Source organism: Engraulis encrasicolus, chromosome 10, assembly GCF_034702125.1.
Source record: "Engraulis encrasicolus isolate BLACKSEA-1 chromosome 10, IST_EnEncr_1.0, whole genome shotgun sequence".
Classification (NCBI taxonomy): domain Eukaryota; kingdom Metazoa; phylum Chordata; class Actinopteri; order Clupeiformes; family Engraulidae; genus Engraulis; species Engraulis encrasicolus.
In genome coordinates this window covers 3,551,106-3,578,819 of record NC_085866.1, presented here as the reverse complement: position 1 = coordinate 3,578,819, position 27,714 = coordinate 3,551,106, and the positions used below count along the sequence as shown (strand labels likewise).

Sequence of the window (27,714 nt, the reverse complement as noted above, 5' to 3'; positions counted from 1 at the left end):
CAGATGCACAGAAAGAAGAGATGATCAACGAATGCACAACTTTCAGTGCCCCCATTGTGAAAAGAGTTTTCTTAAGATGGAAGATCTCAAGAAACACCAGGTGATCCACTCAGAGGGAAAACCATTTCAGTGCTCTGATTGTGGAAAGAGTTTTAGTCACACAGGGAGCCTCAACAGACACAAGAGGATCCATTCAGGGGAAAAACCATTTCAATGCTCTGATTGTGGAAAGTGTTTTCGTGAAAATTGTTACGTCAAGAAACACAAGAGGATCCATTCAGGGGAAAAACCATTTCATTGTTCTGATTGTGGGAAGAGTTTTAGTCAAATGAGCAATCTCCGCCAACATCGGATGTCACACTCTGGGGGAAAACCATTTCAGTGCTCTGATTGTGGAAAGTGTTTTAGTCGCACTCACGACCTCAAGAGACACAAGAGGATCCATTCAGGGGAAAAACCATTTCAATGCTCTGATTGTGGAAAGCGTTTTAGTCACACTGGCAGCCTCAAGGTACACAAGAGGATCCATTCAGGGGAAAAAACATTTCATTGTTTTGATTGTGGAAAGAGTTTTAGTCAAATGAGCACTCTCCAGCAACACCGGATGAGACACTCTGGTGAAAAGCCATTTCTGTGCTCTGATTGTGGAAAGCGTTTTAATCACACTGACGACCTCAAGAGACACAAGAGGATCCATTCAGGGGAAAGACCATATCAATGCTCTGATTGTAGAAAGAGTTTTAGTCAAATGGGCAGTCTCAAGAGACATCAGAGGACACACTCGGGTAAAAAAAAATGAAAAAATGTTAGTGCTGTCACTATGGAAAACGTTTTAGTCGAATGGGCCACCTCAAGGCACACCCGGTGGTTCATTCAGGTGAAATACAATTTCAGTGCTCGGATTGAAAGGGTTTTAGTGAAATCGGACGTCTCAATGTACACAGGATGACATATTTGGGTGAAAAACCATTTTAGTGTTGTGACTGAGGAAGAGGTTTTAATCTAATTGGCATCCTCAAGAGACACAAGAGGATCCACTATGGTGGAAAACCATTTCAATGTTCTGAGTGTGAAAAGAGTTTTAGTCGAATGGGCCACCTCAAGAAAGACCAAACAGTTAATTCAGGGCGGTCACCATTTCAGTGCTCTGACTGATTTAGCAGAATGGGATATCACAAGAAACATCAGGTCATCCATTCACGTGAACCAGTATTTGAGTGCTCTAACTTTGGAAAGAGTTTCATTTGAATAAATGTGGAAAAAGCTTTCACCACAAGTTCAGCTTAAAAACTGCCGCAGAATGCATTCAACAGAAAAGCCCATTTGAGTGCTCTCAATGAGGAAAGAGTTTTAAGCCAAACAGTCCATCTCAAGAAACACCAGAGGATCCTTGCAGGGTCAAAAGCATGTTGATGTATTTAATAATGATAATAGTAATGATAATGAATTAAATGGTTAATTGCAGAGGTTATGAAAAGCAATGTTTACTGCTTTAGGGCGGTCAGGGGTAAGCGGTGAGGGCGTCAGACTTGTAACCCAAAGGTTGCCGGTTTGACTCCTGACCCGCCAGGTTGGTGGGGGGAGTAATTGACCAGTGCTCTCCCCCATCCTCCTCCATGACTGAGGTACCCTGAGCATGGTACCGTCCCACCAAACTGTTCCTTTGGGGCGCCATTGGGGGCTGCCCCCTTGCATAGGTGAGGCATAAATGCAATTTCATTGTGTGCAGTGAACACTTGTGTTCTATGGAGTGCTGTGTCACAATGACAATGGTAGTTGGAGTTTCCCAATCGACTTTCACTTTCACCAATCATATTATTGCGCACAACCAAGTTATTTTTCACAGCTACCCAGATCTGACTTCTACCAGACATTTACATTCAAGGGAAAATTTGAATAGAACCTGTTTGACAATGTGTACTAGACCATATCTCAATCATGACATCATGTTGCTATGCATCAACATTTATGAGCAGATTACAATAAAGGCTAATTGATGTCTCCATCTGCTAAAGGTTATAAAGCCATTTCTAAATCATTGGGACGTATGAGAATTACAGAGAGGGCCATTATCAGACATGGAGAAAACATGGTGTAGTGGTGAACATTTCCATGAGTGGCTGTCACACTAAAGGGGGATTCATACTTGTCGTGACTGGCGCTACCCTCCTTCATACTTCACTCGCGACCTCAATCGCGACCTCACTCGCGCCGTCACGTGACCCAAAATGACGTCACACGCCGTGGCGCGAGCTGCCGTGGTGCGACGTCGTGCACCCCACATTTTTTGTAACTTGTCGTGCGCCACCAGCGACCATGCAGGTAGGCAGACAAAGCAGGAGTTGCGAAGAGAGGCTACAACTACTGTAGGCTACTACAGAATGGATCCTGCATCATTTTGAGGATAATAAAATGTCCTAGAGAGTTATTTTATCTTCTCTCTTAAATGTTGTTCAGTGAAACAATTGTTTACTTTGTTCAGAAGCACGTTGTGTTCGGCGATCTATTTATAAATTCTATCGCCAGAACAATGCTCTCACATGGTCTTGGAATGATCTGGCAATGTAGGCTACAACAAAAAATATATGTTTCAATGTGGTAAGTCACAAGTCAGACGTTCAGTAGCCCTACAGCAACCGTGTTTGGCTTTCTATTGTATACATCCATAGAACTCACGCTGCGAGTTGCGAAAGATACTGCCGTTTCTCTCATGAACAGCAGAGGGCACTTCCGACAATGCGAGCGAAAGCCTGTTTGAAGTATGAATAGTCTGTCGCAAGTGATGACGTCATTAATGGTTCTCGCGCCACTCGCGCCAAAGTGCGCACGTGAAGTATGCAGAGCCCTTAAGGCTCTGATTACATGAATTCATTTCATTATCTTGCCATGCCACCATATTGCAAACTACTTACGTTGACACACAAAGTTTCTGTCCTCTCGATGAAAAACTACTCTCAGCCTGCCTCTCTGTATTGTCCACATTCAGCTAAACCTCGCTAAAACTGAACATCTATCATTCTCTGACCACAGCCTCTTCTCATGCCACTTCTCACTGTTCGATATGAAAAAGATCAGACCGTACCTGACCCAATATGCCACTCAGCATTGGCCAAAGGCGTCTGCTAATTGTAAAGTAATGTAATGTACTGTATATGCAGATCGGCTGATTCACTAGTCTGTGCTAGCTGAAGTGAAGCACACCTGTTTGTTTATCTTCCCAGCACTCAGGGCTAATGGTAAGGAGAGGGACCAGTTGGTATTTAATCCCTCAGAAGGAGTTAGCTCTCTCTCTCTCTCTCTGCCCATTTTAATAGCAGTCTGGTTTTTGGTCCTGACTTGTGCTCTTTGTTCTTCAGACGAGTAAGTTTTGTTTTCTACTTACATTTTGTCTTTTATTTTATTAATTTCATAGGCCTGTAACATTTTGAAAACTTCAACTTTATTTTGTTTTATTTTGTTATTTGCTCACTTGGACTGCGAATAAAACACCAACCTTGCACCTCTGTTGCAACCTTTGGCTGTGTCATCATTTTGTCACAGAACCCATGTGACATATCACCCATTATGATAATGGTATTTATCCCTTATGTTGTGTTCGGGTCATTTTTGACCCATTTTCAAGTTTTAGTGTGAAAAAAACACACTTTCCTTTATTTTCTTGGAATAAGGCTTCATCTAATCCTCAGTCACAATCATTTCAACACAAAAAAATATGTTCATTTATATAAAAACATATGTTCATATATCATTTTAGTAAATTTTAAAGGCCCAAAAAAAAAAAGAATTACATCTGTGGTGTTCGGGTCAAAATTGACCCGGCATAGATTTTTGGTTGTTGTATGCATTTCAGAAAAGCTGTTGGTTGCCCTTTGTCTTCAGTTTGGTGATTTATGGTGAGGAAAATATATTTCTTGCCTGAGAAAAAAATTGCCAGCTTTTTCATATTACAAATCCAATATGGCCGCCGGACAGTCCCATATACTACAATACGTCATATCTCGTGTTGTGAAAGGAGTACAGATGTATTTCTGGTGTCTACTCATATGTTTTCATGGTCAGGGAATCCATTTCTGCATTATATAATGAGATTTTTTGCACATTTGTTTGCAAAATACATTTTTCCACATAATTTTTTTCCAAAAAACGTATCAAAAATTCATAATGGCACCCAAACATGTAGAACTGGTCTCGTACTTTCCATAAAGTTGATGTGGCAATGACATAATGGTCCATGTTCATGGCATAGGGGATTCAGATGAATATTGTGACTTTTTCATGTTCATTGAGGTGCTCATTTCCAGTATCTTTGTATTAGATTGGCGGAATAGCTGTGACTCTGACATAATTGTTATTTTGTATATTTACCACACTAGAATTATATAAATATTGAAAAACACCAAGTCAACATATTTAAACATTGATTTTATGCACTGAAAAGCTAATTTAGTTGACATCTGGTCTTTATCCTGCTATATATCTCTTTGGGTTGGTTTGGACCAGAACACCACTAATGCCACTATTGATGATATTTTTTAATATTAGAGAAAAACTGATAAAATAAATGTGGGTGTTGTTGTACTCTCATATCAGCTAATACATGGACAACATAATCACTAATTGTATCACTTTAGGAGGTATTAATAGTGAATTTATGCAGATTTTGATAGTTTTGGTCATCAAAAACGATTTGCATAATGTAAGATAAAAGACCTGTAAAGTCAAAAAGATGAATACATAAAGTAATAAATCCATGGATATGAATACATACCAAGTTAGGAAACAAAGAAAGTTGGCATCTGCGCCTTGAACTGTCTGGAGACATTGATAATGGACTAGATCCGAAACGTTTGTAGCTCCAGATATTTTCCGTTGACTTCTTTTGTTAATTTGTCGGACACAATACACTTTTTGAACCTGCAAGCCTTGTGTGCGCCTCATCTCTTTGACTGTCCTACATACCAAGTTAACCATGAGATGAAAAACAATATTTGATGATAACTAGTGTTTTTAGGTATTTTATGGCTGAGTTTTGTTATCACGGGTCAAAAATGACCCGAACACCACAGGTGTATGCAGCTTATGAACACAACACAAGGGTTATGTATGTGTGGCACCATTTTAGAAAGTGTTATTTAGTAATATTGTTTAAATTCCTGAAACACCCCTGCATTGTGTGCACTGTGGTATGCTCCGCCTCAGTGTGCAGGTACTGTTCATAATGATGCCAGTCTCATTGCTCTGTAAATAACTCAGCTGCTTGAGTTTGTACTTTTGAACTATTATTGTGAGCCTTTGGCTAGTTACATTTTATGCATTTTGCTTTGGTTTATTGTAGCCTGTTTATTTTTTTGTTCTGTAATTTGTGTGTGTTTTATACATAGTCTTTATACATATTTCTACTAGTTCTGTCAATCGATTAAACTTTTTAGTCACGATTAATCACATAAATGAGTTACCTCGCCATTAATCACATTTCAATCACATAATTATATCTGATTGAAAATCATTTTAATAGGCTGCAGATGTAGGGTGGCATTAGTATTGCCTTGTATATGAATGTGTACCAGTGAATGGGTTTCCTGGTAGTCAGTGCAGGTCATTGAACTCTGGCATACAATTCACAGTGATGCGTTAAAGCCTTACAGTTAGCGATGAACCTCGGGGCACCAGGATACACAGAGTCAATCTTAGTTAATCTTTTGCAATGCAAAAAAATGAAAAGTAATTCAATTTCAAAGTATTTCATGGAAAGTGGAGACATGTCATGTTAAAAAAATAGCAGTGTTGACATCTGTCTTTGGAAACTCTGTTCTGTACAAACTAACAAATTATTGTCAATTCACCTTTGCTGAGCATCCTAAACTAATATTTGAAATGGAATTGCTTTTACCATTTTTCTGAATTTTCAGTGGATGCACAGTGTCCTCATACATTTTTGGTCATTAAAGTGCAATTTATTTTAATAATTTACTAATTACTCATTTTCTCATTCTTAAGAAGGCACTACTATTTTTATGAACATAACTGTAGATATACCTGACCTTAAATTCCATACTAGTAGAGGCCTATTTTTTGGGCTTAACCGCTCTACTACCCGCCGTATGGAGTTGCTGCAGCAGTTGTAAAGTTCTTGGTTGAGCCAGAACTTGCAGGCAGGATTTAAACATCCCACTTGCACCTTTTCCCCTATGTTTATTTAGGCCCTATGTATTCATATTTATTTTATTTTAACACAACAGTGGACATGTAGTTAAATCCCTAAAGGTTTGGCTACGAAATTGTTCAAATAATGATAGCATTTTTCCAATCTTGGTGTCAGCTTACGAGTCAACGATGACGTCGAGTCAGTCGCTGTCTTTTCTCACTCGTTACAGATTCTCTGTCCATAGAAGAAAACTAAGAGAAGAGAGAGAAAAAAACCCAATGGCTATGTCCAACTGAGCACCATCAGATGTGTGAATGGTGTCCATACACATTGGACTAGTTCCCATGAGCCTTTGCCTGACTAGTTTACATTCCAATGGTCCTTATTTGGTGGTGCATCAAGGGAGCTTTTGGCCCTTGATAAAAACCACTATAGAGGGTACTTAGCAGTAACGTGCGCTGGTGAGGCAACTTTTTCAATATCAGATTTTCAAATAAATAATTGCCAAATAGGCCTACCGACAAGTTCCATATGTCATAGCAGCTTTCTTAACATAAGGTAGGCCTACATATTTTGACATAAGCTTACAGCATTTCCGCAGAGCAAATGCTATTAGATATCTCTCTTCACACACACACACACACACACACACACACACACCACACACACACACACACACACCACACACACACACCCCCACACCTCACACACACACAACCCCCCACAACACACACAGGATTCAAAACAGTGGTCCTCACATTACCACACTGCACCCCAATGGGACAGCAGAGCAGAGTAGAGGAGAGTAGTGGAGAGGGAGAGGAGAGAAGAGGAGAGGAGAGAAGGGGTGGGAGAGAGGAGAGGCGGAGAGAAGAGGAGAGAGGAGATGAGAGAGGCGGAGAGGGAGGAAGAAGAGAGAGGGAGAAGAGATGAGAGGAGAAAGGAGGAGTGGAGAGGAGGAGGAGAGGAGCTCAAGGAGAGGAGAGGAGATGAGAGGAGAGAGAGAAGAGGAGAGGAGAAGGGAAAAGAGAGGAGAGGGGGAGAGGAAAGGAGAGAGAGAGGAGAGGGGGGAGGGAGAGAAAGGAGAGAGAGGAGAGGAGGGGAGAGAGAGAGGAGAGGAGAGGAGAGGAGAAAAAGGAGGGGAGAGAGGAGGGTAGTTGAGGGGAGAGTAGTGGAGAGTAAGCTCCTTCACAGCCCACAGCTCTCACACAACACACACACACAGGATTCAACAGTATCTCACATAAACCACAAGCAGCAGCAATGTAGGAATGAGCAACACGGGGATGCTCATAGACACACAGGATACAAAACATGGTGTCATATAGACCACTGAGCACCCACGGCGAACAAACCGGTGTGATAGCTTTCGTGATACGAACTGGGATTCTCGTGCAAATGTAGGCCTACATCTACTTGTACGAGGCTAGGCAAAGCGGATGAGGAAACAAAGGTGTGGCAGGAAGCGAATGTCAAAGTAACAGATATTACACACGTTCAGATATGGTCACCATAATCGAGTTTTTTCTTGAGTCATACTTCTTTTTCATAGTTATCGGCCTATCACTGTTGGAGGTCGCCTACAAATTCTCTCGATTATCTTGTAAGAACAGGAGATAGTGTAGTATGTATTCTAGATTTAACCCCACCGCGCTATAGCGCTCGCTGAATGTCATTATCAGTATTGAGAGACTGAATCTATGATCACACTCGTGAGACACTGGATTGTGACTGATGTGCTCCGTGGTGCCCATGAGTCCGCAAAAGACGAACATCTCGCAACTATTCTTTCGAGCTTATTAAGGAAGAGATTCGAGCGCGCAAGACGATTAGCTCTGCTGCTACGGCTATGACCATCGACTGTGATCCCAGATAAATCTCAAATTAAGCTAGGACAGTGTAGATTTCACAATGACACAAGGTACTAATATTCGACATCACCAAGAGTCGACAGACACTATTCAATAAGCATCGGCCTCAGCAGAGAAGAGTGGAAACAGGGGAGTATGATCCTAACACTGGATGGTACCACGTTATCGTCGCATGAGAGTACCTATTTAGAAGTGAAGAAATTGTCCTACCCGCCGTCAATCTACTGTGTGTGTGTGTTATACACGACGCTCGCCATCTCAGAGACATGCGTAGCTCTTGCTCCTTCACACCCCCGTCTGTGCCGTTGTTCGAATATCAACTATCTCGCTCTACTTTAGCGGAGCGCACTGCTTCCATCAAAAGCCACTCTACAATAAAAGAGTCGCCCACAGATAACGTACAAAGCCCACAACTCTCTCGCGACTATCCTGCGACATCTCTGAGTCAGACAGCGAGGTAATTGTGTCTTCGTGAGTCCTACACGTCACACCCTTAGTCAAATTGATAGTCGTAAACTCCCACCCATGCGACTGGGCTCCTACCCTCACTCCCCCACCCCCCAATCCCCACACCACCCCCGCCCCACCCCCACACCACCTCCACCCACACCCACCCCCCACACCTCCCCCCCTCCACCCCCCCCACCCCCCAACACACCCCACACCCACCCCCCCCCCACCACCCCCCCCCCCCCCAACCCATCCCACCCCTTCCCCCCCCCCCCCCCCCCCCCACCCACACCCACACAACTCCCTCATCCACCCCCCCCCCCCCCCCCCCCCCCCTCCCCTACCCCCCCCCCCCCACCCCCCCCCCCCCCCCCCCCCCCTACACAACCAACCACCCACCACCCCCCACCCCCCCACCCATACCTACCCCCCCCCAACCCATAAACACCCCACCCTCAACCCCTTAAACTACCAATCTTACCCTACCCCCTATAACCCCCACCCCATACATAAATCGAGGGCTTTAAACATAGATCTAATAGTGCTGTTAATTATCCTACTGCGCTAGCGTAATTCTAACAATTACTAAGGACTAAGGTGCCTCACGAAACACAATCTGCTTTCACACACCCCCAACCCCCATCCCCCCCCCCAAAAACCCCCACCATAAACAACCCAAAACCACCCCAATACAACCCCCACAACCCACCCCCCACCACCCCCCCCCCCCCCCCCCCCCCCCCCCCCCCCCCCCTCCCCCCCCCTCCCCCCCCCCCCCACACATTCTCGCCGGTTGCAAACAAGACACCGGGGAAACACCATATTTTCAGCAGTGTTGTACCATCACTTGGAAATGATCGGGTAGTTATTCCTGACGGTCACCTGAGTAGAAACCCCTTCAGCTCTGTCGGTCCTCCATTCTTTTATCACATATTTTCCCCCTTGGAAATCCAACTTTGAGAATGCTCTTAGTTTCCGTTATGAAATCCCCTTCGTAGCAGTCAACGTGCAGAACTACGAGAAAGCTAGTGAGCATGAGGTCACACGTGCGCTGAAACTCTCATCGACTGTACTCGACAGTGAACTTCAGATTTCGCTATGACGTAACTGTCAAGCACGACTCTGTCCGATGGTACCAGAAGGATAGTCGACACCTAGTCTGCGGCCAGGCTACTGCTCGCTCACCATTGTATATTTTCAGTGGGCGTTTATGCCAAAGCGTCCAGAGTAAAGAAATGATAATCATATACAAATACCGATCACTAAAATATTAAATAAAATATCAGGAAATGAGGGCACACCATACATACTTCTATTAAGTGTTATAAATAAAACGTTTTAATACAATATTACAGGTTTGCATTCACAGAACGAGCAACATGGCGCGATAGCGCGCAACTTTGTTAACGAGGGATTGCGCAATCTGGCGGTGTGAGGCCAGTTCAGAGTTGCCCCAAATTCAGCGTATCGGAGCAATTTGCATGAAATGGGCAAATATTACGATTTTGGGCCACGGAGGAAATGATTGATAAATGAGTGAAACTGTTTAAATACTGCTCAAATGGTGGTTATGGTGCAGATGCTCGAAAACAATAGCTGTTATTGTTACTATTATTCACATTAACTGCATCTCATCATTCTCTCTGGAGCTGGTGAGGCCGTGCCTCCCCTGCCGTATTGGAGTGCACGTGCCTGGTACTTAGACACCTATATCAAGAACAGTTGTTCTCAACCTTTTTTTTGAACAAACCTATTGCGCGGGATGCTTTGTGTGTCCACAAAATTAAATAATCTATAACGGTAGTGGTAACATCACGATATAGCCCTATTTTCCACTCTTCTGCGGCCGATGCATTTGAATAGGCTGTCTGACTCGTGGTTGAGCGAACATTGCATTGGAAAACACACTGTCCAGCTTAATTTGATTTACTTCACAGTGTGATGGGGCATAGCCTACATGCTAATGTAGGGCCTATCCCTTCACTAATAATCTTTCCCTAATCAGTGTTCTGTCGGAATTGGGCCATCAATCGTAAATCAACCACGAGTGGAACAGTCCATTGAAATGCATTGGCCACAGAAGAGTGGCCCAACCACGAAAAACCGGGCTGTATCGTGACGGCACAACAAACTTTATAGATTATATATCGGTGATTCGTAGCCATGTGACGATATGAGAACCAGTGCTGTTAATTAACAATTAACTTTTAACATCACCGGCCAAAATGGCTAGTAGATGCTAATCTTAAAAGCTAAACACAAACTCACTAATGGGTTGAAGTGTCTTGTAAGTTTGTCTTTTCTAGCAGCCAGGCTGAAATTTCACCAGCATTTGGCTGGTTGGCTGGTGGTAATTTAGAGCTTGCTGACAACGTCCCCTCTCAGCTGTATCCTTCTCAATGCCCCCCTAAAGCTCCCCAACACCCACTGCAGGGCTGTACCGCCCCCGTTGAGAAACACTACTCTAGAAGGAGCAGTGAAACTACTGGACAGCAGAGGAAATCTTTCTCGTCTTTCTCAGTACAATTCTACTGTATATTTCGGAGTTGACTCTGTTGTGTTCTGTTCACATACCCACTGTATGACTATGACTTTAGATCATCCCTCCCCCCTAAATTAACCCCTCTCTACTGTATATTTCAGAGTTGGGCCTGTTCACATACCACTGTATGACTATGACCAGTGCAGGCACGTGCACTCCAATACGGCAGGGGAGGCATGGCCTCACCAGCCCCAGATGATTATGATGAGATGCAGTAAATATGAATAATAGTTACAATAACAGCTATTGTTTTCGAGCATCTGCACCATAACTACCATTTAAGCAGTGTTTAAACTGTTTCACTCGTTTTCAATCATTTTTGTGGCCAAAATCGTAATATTTGCCCATTTCATGTCAAATTCCTCCGAATACGCTGAATTTGGGGCAACTCTGAACTTGCCTCACCCCCGGATTGCGCAATCCCTCGTTAACAGGCTTGAGCGCATGCGCCATTTTGCTCGTTCTGTGAATGCAACCTGGTAATATTGTATTAAACGTTTTTATACATTTAATAGAAGTATGTATGGTGTGCCCTCATTTCCTGATAATTTTTTTTTACTATTTTCTACGTGTGATTATCATTTCTTTACTCTGAACGCCCACTGAAATATACAGTGGTGAGGCCAGCAGTAGCCTGGCCGCAGACTCCTTCTGGCATTGAGTCTTGCTGGCCAGTTACGTCATAGCGAATCTGAAGTTCACAATACAGTCAGTCGGTGTTGTTGGCTAGCTTGTTCACTTTGACTGCTACAAGTGGATTTCATAACGAAACTAAGACCATTCTCAAAGTTGGATTTCCAAGGGGAAAGTATGTGATAAAGAATGGAGGACCGACAGAGCTGAAGGGTTTGCTGCAGGTGACCGGTCAACTACCCGATCATTTCAAAGTGAGCGGTACAACAGAAACTATTTTTTTTGTTTCCCCTGTGTCTTGTTTGCAACCGGCGAGAATGTGTGGAAGAACATTCGCATGGGATTTCACGACTTAACAATTTACTAAGGACTAAGGAGCCTCACGAAACAAATCCTCGCGGCTACTCATATTCATATTCAATGCCAAATTGCTTTGGACGTTTGGGGCGTCTCGAATAGATGTGGCTTTGGATGAACAGCGCCGGCTAAAGTAACGTTAGCGCAACGCCAAAAGTGAAGGAAAAGAGCGGCGCCTGGACCTGATGTACCAGTTAAAGGTAAGATCAGTGTTTCCTATGTGTGTGAAGCCTGTGTTTGTGAGACCCGTGGGGAGATAAAGAATCCGCCGTGATTCTCTCTGGTGTGGTGGTAGCTTTTGTGATCTGAACAGGATTCTCATGTGCCCTGTAACTGTTTGTAAAGTTGAGTAATACAGGGCGTTGAGGTAAATCAAATATACCCGTGTAGCTTAACTACAAGACTCTGATCTAATTCCAAAGTGTAGGCATAACATAAATGACAGTCCCAAAATATTTGGTGACCATATCGAAGCTTGTGTAGTAATCTCTGTTTAAATGTTGACATTCGCTTCCTGCCACACCTTTGTCCCACATCATTTGCCGTAGCCTCGTACACGTAGATGTAGGCCTACATTTGCACGAGAATCCGGTGCTTATCACAAACGCTATCACACCAGTTTGTTCGCCGTGGTGCTCAGCGGTCTATATGACACCATGTTTTGAATCCTGTGTGTGTGTGTGTGTGTCTTTCATTGAGCATCCGCCCTGATGTGGTTTATGTGAGACCACTGTTTGAATCCTGTGTGTGTGAGAGCAGTGGGCTGTGAAGGAGCTACACTCTTCACTACTCTCCCTCCTCCTCTCCTCCTCTCCTCTCCTCTCCTTTTCCTTCCCTTTCCTTTCCTCTTCTCCTCTCCTCTCCTCTCCTCTCCTCTCCTCTCCTCTCCTCTCCTCTCCCCTCTCCTCTTCTCTCCTATCCTCTCCTCTTTCCTCTTCTCTCTTCCCCCTTTCCCTTCCTCTCCTCTCCTCTCCTCTCCTCTCTCCTCCTCTCCTCTCCTCTCCTCTCCTCTCCTCTCCTCTCTTTTCCCATCTCCTCTCCTCTCCTCTCTTCTCCTCTCCTCTCCTCTCCTCTCTTTTCCCATCTCCTCTCCTCTCCTCTCCTCTCCTCTCCTCTCCTCTCCTCTCCTCTCTTTTCCCATCTCCTCTCCTCTCCTCTCCTCTTCTCTCTTCTCCTCTCTTCTCCTCTCCTCTCCTCTCCTCTCTTTTCCCATCTCCTCTCCTCTCCTCTCCTCTCCTCTCCTCTGCCCTCCTCCTCCTCTCCTCTCCTCTCATATCTCCTCTCCTCTGCCCTCCTCCTCCTCTCCTCTCCTCTCCTCTCCTCTCCACTACTCTCCTCTCCTCTCCTCTCCTCTCCTCTCCTCTCCTCTCCACTCCACTACTCTCCTCTCCTCTGCTCTGCTATCCAGCTCTCTCTGCCGTGATGCTTTTGTTTGTCCACATTGCTGCTGTGTGGTTTATGTGAGACCACTGTTTGAATCCTGTGTGTGTGTGTGTGTGTGTGTGTGTGTGTGTGTGTGTGTGTGTGTGTGTGTGTGTGTGTGTGTGTGTGTGTGTGTGTGTGTGTGTGTGTGTGTGTGTGTGAGAGAGAGAGAGTGAGAGATCTAATAACATTTTCTCTACGGAAATGCAGCATGTTTTATTTTGTAGGCCTACCTTATGTTAAGAAAGCTATGACATACGTATGAAACTTATCAGTAGGCCTATTTGGTAAATTTACTAAAATGTACTTATACTGTTGCTGTAGTATTATATATTTGAAAATCTGATATTGGAAAAGTCAGTGCCTCACCAGCCATAAAGTTGACCGCACGTTACTGGACCAGTGTAGATCATCCCTCCCCCCTAAATTAATCCCTCCACCCAACCCCCCCTCAACGACTGTGCCGACCTTCACCTCTCCACCCAACCCCCTGATGGCTGTGCTGACGACCTGAGCACCACCAGAGGTGTGAATGGCATCCATACACATGAGATTCATTCCCACAATGCTTTGCGTATCTAGTTTCCACAGAATGGGGTCTACAGTATTAGGCCATGGTAAGCACCACAGGCAGTCAGTCAGTAGGCCATCTCTTGCAGCTTGGAGCAGTGAAACTAGTGTTGAGGAATCCTGTGTTTGCTTTTTAACTATAATCATACATTGTGACTTTAATTAGATACACAGTTGACCTAAAAAAGTAAACCTAAAAAAGCGACTGTGGTCTGCAACGTCTGGCTCAGCCAAAACAGAACTAAAATGTCACCAAAGCCTGCTAAATATGCGAAAGAGGAGACAAAAGAAGAGGATTTTGATGATTTCTTATTCTCTTACTTTGTGGATGTGAAGCCTGAATTGCCACAAAACATCAAAACTGAAACGGAAGACTCACCTACTGCCTCTGGTCAAGATTTCGTAAACACCAATGATATCAAGGAAGAAGTGAAGGAAGAAGACGATGTTGGACAGCACAGTGATGGCGGATCTAATGCAAAATGTAAGTCAACAATATAATCCGTTTTATTTCCCCTGGCTAAAGGACTGTCCACCGCTCGGTGAAGACAGTCCTTAAATGTGAGTTATTTGGGTGCAACAACAGAACTGCTATTTGGGAGAGTGGGGGACGGTTGCAATATATTTTATCTTTCCTTTTATATCTCAGAGAGTATTTGCAGTTGGAAGGCAAAGTTTATATATTTTATACTCACATCTGTCACCTACACATCCAGACCTTTGTAACATTTGTAAATGGTGTAACATCGGAAATATGTGACATTGAATGGAAAGAGTGAAACGTTTCAAGCGTCCACACCTGAAAGGACAGTTGCAACACCATGTTAACCGATGGCAGAAATGGTAATTTGCCATATTCTTGTAATAACCTTACAAAACCAAATAAAAACACTTCCTTTTCTTATTAAATCATGCATTTTTAAGCAAAGAGTGGAAAAGGAGAACTTGTGCAAAAATATCAATACAATAAAATAGATATTAGCATCATATTATATATTGTGTAATAAGTTATCTATATATTCTTATTATATGTGTATTAATTATTTGTATCATGGTATATTGTGCTTCACATACAGTATATTTATTTTATATTTATTGATATCTATTCTACTTGTATTGCACTTTTTCATAAGTATTATTGTCATGAGGGACAGTTGCGAGAATGCATTGTTCTCAATGGGAAAGACATGTGGGGACAGTTGCAACAAAGCGTTGCAACTCTCCACACAGGACCAAAACATTTTCAACAATCCATGGTAACTCAGAATACTAGGTTTGAGACATAGTTGCTACTGTTATTGAAAGCTAAGACACTGATGATTTTAATGGTATCACTTCACAATACATTGAACAAATATTTTAAACAATATTAGATAAAAATCGAAGATTTAAAAAAAAACGTATTTACCTTTTTTTTCTCCCAGAAGAAATTATCAAAACTGATCAGAAAGTAGCAGGATAGAAGGAGAATGTAAGTGAGCATATTTAAAGTTAGTTTCATCTCTCTAGTGTGTTTCTGATGGGAGAAATCTGCAGTGTTGCAACTGCCACATGTTGCAACCGTCCACACTCTCCCCTACCTCTTTGGATGGTAATGTGAAGAAGATCTTTTGGTAAATTTTGGGTTCACCACCTCTTCAATATTTTAATCCCCATTTTCTGATGGTCTTCAGCCCTATTCCAACGGGACTAGTTTAATGGGGGAACCAGGGGTAAAGTAATAATAATCTGGATATTACCTAGTCCTGTCCGAACGCGCCACAGTATAGATAGTGGAGTATGTAGATTAAACTTCACCGTGACTTTTACTTTGTCCGAATGCAAACCTATGTAATGATGTCTGGTTAAGTGCCCGAAATGCACAATATATCCAATCTCTCCGGGCTCTCAAACATCACAGCCTTGCAGTAAACCGTTTTTGTTTTGTTTTAGGGAGTTGTTCCAAGCCGTGTTCGCTGTCAAAATCAGAGAGCATGGTCAAATGCGCTCTCCAAAGAAAGGACATGCATGTAGACGCATTAGAATGGATTTTGATGGGTTAGTAAACCAACAGGCAATTATTAGAATTGTTCCACGGGACCAAATGCCTCCATGGATGTGCTCAAATTTGTGTTCATTGTGTTCAAATTTGTGCTCAATGTGTCTTCATTTACTGAGATATTTCAATACAGACCAAATCGGCCATTTCTACCATCGGAATAGGGCTTTAGAGAGGGAAAATTGTCTGTCGACTGTGTTTTCAACATATTCCTAAGAACATGAAGAGATATTGTATGTGTAAGCATACAGATAAAGGCCATAAAAAGTGAATTGATTAAGGTCTTGTGGTGAAAGCTCTGAGGTCTGCTGTTAGTACAATACTATAAAAATGGCCATCAACTGTGTTACGCCTCTGTCAGCTGTGTCACGCATTTGCTTGTGACAGTTGTTATGGCACAGTTGTTATGACTGATTATGGTTTTGTTGTTTTGTGTTGGGCGCGCACATCCAAAAACACTTAGTGTCAGATAGTGTCAATAAGTGTGTTTCTAATGTGTGGTATTTTTTATATAGGCCTATGCTTAATATAATGTAACATTTTTTGTAACATGATTCACAGAATTTACAAGCAAAGGTTGTTTTAGGTAATTTAAGATGAGGGGGGGATACAGAAAATGGCAGGGAAAAAAACCTAAAATACTGTATGGTGAAAGCCAATACATATGGTCTCATGTTTAAGTCATTTTGTAAAAGAGCTCTCCATTTTGTCTTAAAATGTATTTTTTATGTTTTAGGGGATGTTGAAAGGATCCACTCTGATGGAAGACCACACACGGATGAAAACAGATGCACAGAAAGAAGAGATGATCAACGAATGCACAACTTTCAGTGCCCCCATTGTGAAAAGAGTTTTCTTAAGATGGGAGCTCTCAAGAAACACCAAGTGATCCACTCAGAGGTAAAACCATTCCAGTGCTCTGATTGTGGAAAGCATTTTAGTCGCACTGACAACCTCAAGAGACACAAGATGATCCATTCAGGGGAAAAACCATTTCAATGCTCTGATTGTGGAAAGAGTTTTAGCCAAATGTCCAATCTCAAGGTACACCGGAAGACACACTCCCGTGAAAAAACATTTAAATGTTGTGACTGTGGAGAAGGTTTTAGTCACACCAGTGACCTCAAGAGACACAAGAGGATCCATTCAGGGGGAACACCATTTCAATGCTCTGATTGTGGAAAGAGTTTTAGCCACACTGATGAACTCAAAATACACAAGAGGATCCATTCAGGGGAAAAACCATTTCAATGCTCTGATTGTGGAAAGAGTTTTAGTCAAATTAGCAATCTCAATGTACACCGGAAGACACACTCGGGAGTAAAATCATTCCAATGTTCAGATTGTGGAAAGTGTTTTGTTAGCAAGGTCTACCTCAAGAGACACAAGAGGATCCATTCAGGGGGAAAACCCCTTCAATGTTCTGATTGTGGAAAGAGTTTTAGTAAAATGAGCAATCTCCGACAACACCAGATGAGACACTCTGGGGAGAAGCCATTTCTTTGCTCTGATTGTGGAAAGCGTTTTAGTTGCACTCACAACCTCAAGAGACACAAGAGGATCCATTCAGGGGGAAAACCCTTTCAATGCTCTGATTGTGGAAAGAGTTTTAGTCAAATGAGCAATCTCCGACAACACCAGATGACCCACTCTGGGGGAAAACCATTTCAGTGCTCTGATTGTGGAAAGTGTTTTAGTCGCACTCACGACCTCAAGAGGCACAAGAGGATCCATTCAGGGGAAAAACCATTTCAATGCTCTGATTGTGGAAAGAGTTTTAGTCAAATGTGTAATCTCAAGGTACACCGGAAGACACACTCGGGAGTAAAACCATTACAAGGTTCATTCAGGTGAAATACAATTTCAGTTGCTCGGATTGAAAGGGTTTTAGTGAAATCAATGTACACCGGATGACACATTCGGGTGAAAAACCATTTCATTGCTGTGACTGAGGATTTTTTTTTTTCAATCTAATTGACATCCTTAAGAGAAACAAGATGATCCACTCTGTTGGAAATCCATTTTAATATTCTGAGTGTGAAAAGAGTTTTAGTCGAATGGGTCACCTCAAGGAACACCAAACAGTTAATTCAGGGAGAAAACCATTTTAGTGCTCTGACTGGAAAGAGATTTAGCAGAATGGGATATCTCAAGATATACCAGGTCATCCATTCAAGTGAACGGGCATTTAAGTGCTCTGACTGCGGAAAGACTTTCATTTGAATACATGATCTCATGGAACAACAGGTGGTCCATTCTGGGGGAAAGCCATTTGCGTGTTCTGACTGTTGTAAAAAGTTTTAGTCGACTGGGGCCTATTATATCACACCGGAGGATTCATTCAGGTGAAAAGCCACTTAATTATTCTGAATGTGGAAAAAGCAAGAAGTTCAGCCTAAAAGTCACACAGAAAACATTCAAGAGAAAAGCCTCTCTGAGTGCTCTCAATGGGGAAAGAGTTTTACGCCAAACAGTCCAATTCAAGAAACACCAGAGGATTCATGCAGGGTCAAAAGCATGTTGATGTATTTAATAAAAATGATAATGAATTAAATGAATTAAGTGCATTTTTATGTGCTTTCATCATATTATTGAGGACAACCAAGTTATTTTTCACAGCTACCCAGATGTGACTTCTACCAGACATTCATATTCAAGGGATAATTTGAATGGTACCTGTTTGACAATGAGTAGTAGACCATATCTCACCCATGACATCATGCTGCTATGCATCAACATTTATGAGCAGATTATAATAAATGTAAATTGATGTCTCCATCTGCTAAAGGTTATAAAGCCATTTCTAAATCATTGGGACGTATGAGAACCACAGAGAGTGCCATTATCAGACATGGAGAAAACATGGTGTAGTGGTGAACATTTCCATGAGTGGCTGTCACACTAAGGCTCTGATTACATGAATTCATTTCTTTATTTTGCCATGTCGGCGTATTGCAAACTACTTACGTTTACACACAAAGTTTCTGTCCTCTCCATAAAAAACAACTCTCAGCCTGCCTCTCTGTATTGTCCACATGTATGAAGGAATATCACCTTCAGCTAAACCTCGCTAAAACTTAACATCTATCATTCTCTGACCACAGCCTCTTCTCATGCCACTTCTCACTGTTCGATGTGAAAAAGATCAGAGCGTACCTGACCCAATATGCCACTCAACATTGGTCAAAGGCGTCTGCTAATTGTAATTGTAAAGTAATGTAACGTAGTGTATATGCGGATCGGCTGATTCACTAGCCTGTGCTAGCTGAAGTGAAGCACACCTGTTTGTTTATCTTCCCAGCACTCAGGGCTAATGGTAAGGAGAGGGACCAGTTGGTATTTAATCCCTCAGAAGGAGTTAGCTCTATCTCTCTCTCTCTCTGCCCATTTTAATAGCAGTCTGGTTTGTGGTCCTGAGCTGTGCTCTTTGTTCTTCAGACGAGTAAGTTTTGTTTTCTAATGACATTTTGTCTTTTATTTTATTAATTTCATAGGCCTGTAACATTTTGAAAACTTCAACTTTATTTTGTTTTATCTTGCTATTTGCTCACTTGAACTGCGAATAAAACACCAACCTTGCACCGGAGTTGCAACCTTTGGCTGTGTCGTCCTTTTGTCACAGAACCCATGTGACCTATGGGTTATCATATCACCCATTATGATAATGGTTTTTATCATAAGTATTTATGTATCTGTGGCACCATTTCAGAAAGTGATATTTAGTAATATTGTGTAAATGCCTGAAACACCCCTGCATTGTGTGCACTGTGGTATGCTCCGCCTGAGTGTGCAGGTACTGTTCATAATGATGCCAGTCTCATTGCTCTGTAAATAAGTCCGCTGTATGAGTTTGTACTTTTGAACTATTATTGTGAGCCTTTGGCTAGTTAAAGTTTGTGCATTTTGCTTTGGTTTATGGTAGCCTGTTTATTTTTCTGTTCTGTATTTTTTGTGTGTTTTATACATAGTCTTTATGTATATATTTTTACTAGTTCTGTCAATCGATTAAACTTTTTAGTCACGATTAATCACATAAATGCCTGAGTTACCTCGCCATTACTCACATTTTAATCACATAATTATATCTGATTGAAAATCATTTTAATAGGCTGCAGATGTAGGGTGGCATTAGTATTGCCTCGTATATAAATGTGTACCAGTGAATGGGTTTCCTGCAGTCAGTGCAGGCCATTGAACTCTGGAATACAGTTCACAGTGATGCGTTAGAGCCTTACAGTTAGCGATGAACCTTGGGGCACCATGATACACAGAGTCAATCTTACTTAGATATTGAGCTGCAGTATTCAGATACAGCAGGTCTGCATTGTCAAAAATGGATGCAAAAGTTGCAGAGACAAGGCACTTCTAATAGAATTTCTTTCTAAATTAAAAGAAAATGTAGTTTTATTGTGAGTTTCCTCACAAGATGTTCTGCTTTGAAGGTTAAAGTGTCATCAAGCAAGATACCAAGATAGCTGCTTGGGAATGCAGAGAACAGGCCTGTGGCAGGTTCTTATATCCCACATTCAATTCAATTCAGTTTATTGGGACCATTTACATTACAATTGAAACATAAATGTTGCCATTTCATGCATTGCACCAGAGTTAGCCTTAACCCTCTCGGCGCCACAGGTTTTTGCCCAAAACTGATGATTTTGACATGCTATATTCAAAAGGCTGTGGCTTAACATGGGTAATAGATAGAGCCTGACAATTAATGAGACAAATATTGAGGATGACCCAAAGTTTATTTTGGGAGTAAATTATCCCATCTAATTTGCATATTATGACGTCATATGGTGTCGGCCATTTTGAATTTATAATGAGTTATTGGATATTTTTGCATATTTTCAAAATATTTTTAATAATTTATCTAATTTAATTTATAAAACTTCCCCAGACACCTTCACTATTATGTTCTGTGAATACATTTTGGTCTAGAAAGCAATAAATTGTACACTAAAAGTGTAATTTGTAACTAATATAGTGCAACAATGTAGCATAGTGACAAACACAAGTGAATGGACGGTTGCCGTTTTGCCTGTAGGGACTGGTCTATGAAGGTGACAAGTTATTTTTTAGTGCATGGACACCCTTCACAGCAATGCCCAGCATACAGATTCTATCCACACTAGGGGTATTATGTGCATTTTGTCCATTTGTGTGTCTTTGAACCAAGTACAGCAGGCCTACAGTAGCCTACAGTAGGCCTGTCAGCGTACACCCTGAAGGACTCTGGGTATGGGCTACATGTCTAAAAACTTGTGCAAATATCTATTCAAACCCAGTGTTACATTTACTGATATACAAATAGGTGATATAAGGAAAGTGTGTGTGTGTGTGTGTGTGTGGGGGGGGGGGGGGGGGGGGGGGGGGGGGGGGTTGGTTACCTAGCCTATATCGCCCATGTCTTTCTGATGCACCAAACCCCAGCTGGTATCACACTTTTTTGTTGCAAATAGACTCAGTCAGGTCGCAATTGGACATAATTATTACTATTATTATATCATTAGAATAGCATTGCTATTTATTTAGACCTGCAGTCGGCAGGAACAGTGTCGAGTAGCGTGAACTATGCTTCCGTTTTGCACCGAGTAGAATGCGCACGAGACCTCTGTGTCTCGGGCGCATACTCCTCTCACTCCATCCCCCACTGTTGGCAGGAATATGCGCACTTCTTTTGTCTTCATTTACTTTTCTACTTAGTATACAAGCTCTTCTACAAACATCCTGACCACTGTCACCCTCCAGATGATGAATATTGACTCTGTAACAGGCAAATTACGACGCGTTGCATCATTCCCCTGTCGTTGCAATGAACGTCGCCAGCATAGCGACAGTATAGCCTACAAAGCAGCATGAAATTACCTCGCATCTCGATCGGAAAAAAAACCTTCCCTTCCTCAATATACAAGTCTCCTGCAGAAACGAACACTTCTATTGTGTACTTACAAGTGAATGAATGAAGGGTTTTCTTGTTACAGTCCCCATGATCGACGAATAGGCTGTCGATAGTTTCCCTCAGGCAACAGTAACATGGGAAGTATAACGCGGCAGAAAATACACTCCTGTTTGCATATTACCTCATTTAGGGGCGAAATATATGATGAATACATATGTACAATCATGACAAGTTACCATTTGAGTGCATTTGGTCGTTTATTCAGTAGAATTATCCACGTAATGTCACTACAAGGCTGCTTCCGTCTTTCGCATTGTTTCACAGGGTGAGAAGTTACTTCCGCAATGTCCGAGGTTTGTAGTTTTGTAGTTTTCTTAAACAAAATACCATATAAGGCGTCCCAATGTGTTTAGAACTGAAGTACTACATGTCTGCCACCCAATGGAGTGGAAGTTGAACTACATTTGATATCCTATTTGAAAAAAACGGCCGTTGTAATCAATACGGCATCTCGTCGACAAAAGTCGCCTGTGGCGCCCAGAGGGTTAGTTTGCATCTGTAATCTCTGACAGAACATTAAAATGAAATAATAAAGTAAAGCCATCAAAAACACGAGAATATACAAATAAAAAACAATAGGTCCCCCTATAGTGCTTGACAAAGAGAAACGTTTTTGACCTTTTCGTAACCTTGACCTTTGACCCAATCACTCGCAAAAATGAATCGATTGTTCCTTGGGTCATGACCAATCATCCCAGTAAATTTCATAAAAATCGGCTGAATTTACGTTTTTGACCTTTTCGTGACCTTGACCTTGACCTTTGACCCAATCACTCCCAAAAAGTAATCGATTGTTCCTTGGGTCATAACCAATCATCCCAGTAAATTTCATAAAAATTGGCTCAATTTATGTTTTTGACCTTTTCGTGACCTTGACCTTTGAGCCAATCACTCCCAAAAAGTAATCGATTGTTCCTTGGGTCATGACCAATCATCCCACTAAATTTCATAAAAATCGGCTCAATTTACGTTTTTGACCTTGACCTTGACCTTTGACCTTTGACCCAATCACTCCCAAAAACGTATCGATCGTTCCTTGGGTCATGACCAATCATCCCACTAAATTTCATAAAAATCGGCTCAATTTCCGTTTTTGACCTTTAAGTGACCTTGACCTTTGACCTTTGACCCAATCACTCCCAAATACTTATTCGTTCCTTGGGTCATGACCAATCATACCACTAAATTTCATAAAAATCGGCTCAGTTCTGTCTGAGTTATACGAAGTACAAACAAACATTTTGACCTTGACCTTTGACCCAATCACTCCCAAAAACGAATTGATTGTTCCTTGGGTCATGACCAATCATCCCACTAAATTTCATAAAAATCGGCTCAGTTCTGTCTGAGTTATACAAAGTACAAGCAAACATTTTGACCTTGACCTTTGACCTTTGACCCAATCACTCCCAAAAACTAATCGATTGTTCCTTGCGTCATGACCAATCATCCCAGTAAATTTCATAAAAATCGGCTCAGTTCTGACTGAGTTATACGAAGGGGGGGATAAGCTCTGCTGCATAATCGTAATTAATAATCATGATCTTGATTTTGATCAAAATAATCAAGATTATAATTTTTTTTTTTCCATAATCGTGCAGGCCTAATATGTTATTGTAAACAGCAAATGTTCAGTAAGTGTTTTACAATTGATTCATTTAATAATGATATATCAATGCTTATAATAGTATTATAGATGCACAATACGCCATTAGCTAACCATTAGCTAACCATTTTTGTGGAACGTTATTGTGTAAGGGTTAACGTTCGGCGAGAAGGTCGCTACCGTGGAATAGCAGCACGACAGAGAGAATCTTTAGACCCCGACGCGGAGCGGAGGGGTCTTGTTCTCTCTGAAGTGCTGCTATTCCACAAAGCGACCGACTCGCCGAAAGTTAACCCGCTTATTATATGGATATACTTAAATGATTCACATATTATATGGCGGGGACATTTCTTTAGGCCTATTTAATGTTAAGATTGTTGCTGCGCAAAACAAAACAGTGCCGTTGTGGAACACCGCTAGGCAACAGCTAGGTAGCCAGGACAACTGTTAGCCAGGACAACTGTTGGTGTTGTCTATCACAGCAGCTGATTAGAGTCTTGTTGAAAAGTCGCTTTAGCAGTGAAAAGTCTTGTTGCCATTGACAGCGGTCTGTTATAGACCAACCCGTCCGTTATCGAAAAATAACAGACGTGCGAACGTTGGGGAGCCCCGTTGAAATGAATGGAGCATTCGACCGATGACGTCACAACCATATAATAAGAAGTGTTAAAACATCTTTAAAAACAAATCTTGTGTATATATTACGTAGGGCTATACCATGATATGAAACCCTTACCAGTAATTGTGTCCATCATTGGTGCAGTTGTGGGAAGCTGATTGGATCATGACTGCAGGGTTCGATGATAATGGGAACGCCTGCCATCTAAAACCTCTGCACAAACTGGAGAACATTGGTATTGGGTTCAACCATATTTTAATTTCTCAATTAGTCTGACAATCCAGCCCCTGTGTGTCTCAAAACAATTAGGGTCGGTCACCGACCAAACTATGGCCTGCAAGCCAGTCCCATAGAGAGAGGCAGATGCAGATGCAGTGTGGCCAAACATCTTCTATACTCATGAACGGTGTGACGTTTTCCATGTGCGATACGCCCATTTGTGGGGGAAAACAGGCCATGCAAGTCAATTGGTGGTGTTGGGGTTTAATAAACGAAAGATAAGGACCCGTAGACAAGCGTTGTTCACGCGCAACATGCCGAAAACGTGTTGTGTTGCCGGCTGTTCAAATAATATTGCCAAACTGCCATGACTGAAGCATGGACTGTGTTCAGTTAAGGTAGCCCATGTAGCATGTAAGTTGATGAGACATTCCGTTTGCTTTCACCCATAAAGGGGCGTAACGCACATTTAGGAGTGTTACAATATGCAACCTTGCCTCCTCCACTTGCCTCCTCCACGTGCTTGTCTCCTCGTACCAGGAAGTAATATGTCATGATGACATCACTGACAACAGCATTATATTTCAATATCTTGCAAAAGCTCAATTATAGAGTCTTTTTCTCATTTGCAATTGGGATGGTGAAAGGAAAACAGTCCCTCAACAGTTGTTGTGGCGAGGCTGACAGCTGGGAAACTTTATCATTTTCTCCACGGAGGCGGGGCTAGGAGGCGGAGCGAGGAGACAAGCGCAAGTGGAGGAAATTTTCACAAGCTCTCGAGCCCACCTCTGACCCAAAAAAGCATAAAACTCAAATGAATCAACAACACACACACACACACACACACACACACACACAAACGTTATTTTGATTTTTAGAAAATGATTTCAAGGCCCACATGGAATGCCTTCAGGGCCCACAGTTTGAGAATCACTGGACTAAGACAACTCAAACTCCACCCACCCAATCCAAAGGAGTGCGCTCAAGTGTGGTCATCAAAGGGGGCGCTGTCCCCTCCTCCTTCCTGTGGCATTTGGTGACGGCTTGCATAAGATGTGTGCTAGCTACCGCAATCGACAGTGCCAAGGGAACTCATTCATTCTTAACTGTAAGACTCCAAAGGTCTCCTAACTGAAGGTCTCCTAAAGGGGCGTTCACCTGACATCACATGGATCCAGGAAATGCACAGGCTTGAAGTGTCTTAACATGCATTCCAATAGGCAGTCTGTCCTTCCTTCACTGACGACAGAAAATGAATTCAATATCTTGCAAAAGCACAATTATAATGTTAATATTCGATTCTCTGCCAAAGGTCTCCTAACCAAAAGTCTCCTAACCCCTAAAGGGGCGTTCAACTGACATCACATGGATCCAGGAAGTGCACAGGCAAAGAAGGTGGATCTAACAAGTAGCGTCATTTTGTTTCTTTTCCGGTATCCACTTTATGTCGGGTAAACGCCCCTTTAGGAGACCTTCGGTTAGGAGACCTTCAGAGTCCTGAGGTTGAGAATCAATGAAGTCTCCTTAGCGCAGTAGATGGCGGTAGTGCACGTCTTGCGCAAACACCTCAAAAAGAGAAGAAGTAGGGGACCCCTTTGGAGACCCAACTTGAGCACACGCTTTTGCATTGAGTGGACGTGTTTTGCGTTATCTTGGTTTGATTCAGTATTTTTGGCACAGGCTTGAAAGTATCTTAGCGTGCATTCCCAGATTTCAGAAAATGAATTCAATATCTTCTAAAAGCACAATTATAATGTCAATTCTTCATTTGCAATTGGGATGGTGAATAAAGAACAGTGCCCCAAAAATTGTTGTGGCTAGGCTGACAGCGGGGAAACTATTGCTTTCTCCACGGAGGGCGTCAGTGGGGCACAAGTGGGGGACGAAAGTCTGCATGTTGGAATACAACCTTACACTAATAGAAGGTGTGTGGTTGTGACTGTATCTTCTCTGTGTGTCTGGCGCCATCTAGTGGGTCAATCATAATCACACCAACCTCCAGTTTTGGGCCTATTACTTCTATTCATTCAATTCAATTTTAGTTCATTAAGGACCATGTACAATTAAAACATAAATGTTGCCATGTTATGCTCTACACCAGAGCTAGCCTCAGGCTAATTTACATCTGTAGTCCCTGGCAGGACGTTAAACATCCTGGGATGTGCACAATCTTCACCTTCAACAGGACATAAAACATCAACATATGAACATGCACATAGATAGGTGACAATAAACAAATCACTCACAAGAGAGTCCCTGGACCAGCTAGTCACACTGCACATAGATAGGTGACAATAAACATGGATTGAGGAGGAGATGTCCTTTGTGGGGACCTCCACTCATCCTCCACATCTCACCTGGGAGCATCTAGTCACACTGCTGAACCATAAGCAGGCCCCTCTCTCTGGGAATGGAGCCAGTGTTGGGGTGTCCTTCACCCAGAACTGTCTGACCAACCCCACCATCCTCCAAGATAGCAACCATGGGATTGTGCACCATGCTGGTTAACCTACTGGTAAGAACAGCTCCATGCCGTTTCAGTGTGCATAACATTGATCAAAATAATCAAAATCCAAACATATATAAGACTGGGAGTCAATTAATTTTTTAAATCAAATTAACTATAGGCTAAGTGTAGGCCTAGTTGCTAGTGGATGACAGTAGTTTTTACAAACATCAACAGGACAACAGGTATGACTTTGTCTCTATTGCAGCAGTAAGTGTCCAGACTCCAGCACCACAGCATTATCTTCATTCTTCCCCTACTACTTGTCAGAGGCAGGACCCAGGTCTTCCCAACGTGGCCTCAACCTGCCTGTGTAGCATGAAGAACCTCTCCCCCGTGGCCTCAACCTGCCTGTGTAGCATGAAGAACCTCTCCCCCGTGGCCTCAACCTGCCTGAGTAGCATGAAGATCCTCTCCCCCGTGGCCTCAACCTGCCTGTGGAGCATGAAGAACCTCTCCCCCGTGGCCTCAACCTGCCTGTGTAGCATGAAGAACCTCTCCCCCGTGGCCTCAACCTGCCTGTGGAGCATGAAGAACCTCTTCCCCAAGCCTGATGGTACGGCCGCACTGCTGAGCCAGCTCGGACCCCTAAAGTTTTTGGGGGAATTTCAGTCTGCCTGCAGAAGTTTTTCGTGGGCATCAGAACAACATGAGCCTCAAACCAGTCCAGACGCTTGGCATCATGGCACGCGGAGGACTAACTGCTCCAAGGGTCGACGTCATGTTGTTCACTTCTGCAGCTCAGTGAGCCTCTCCACTGGGGCCTTTGGTTGA

At 42.5% G+C, this 27,714-nt stretch overlaps 1 protein-coding gene across 1 annotated transcript; it reads left to right on the top strand.

Moving 5' to 3' along the window:
• Window positions 1-76: 76 nt before the first annotated feature.
• Window positions 77-27,714, top strand: LOC134456409 (zinc finger protein 664-like). Its single transcript, XM_063207773.1, has 2 exons — window positions 77-785; window positions 27,149-27,714. The coding sequence occupies exons 1-2, from the start codon at window positions 77-79 to the stop codon at window positions 27,712-27,714; spliced, it is 1,275 nt and encodes a 424-aa protein (XP_063063843.1).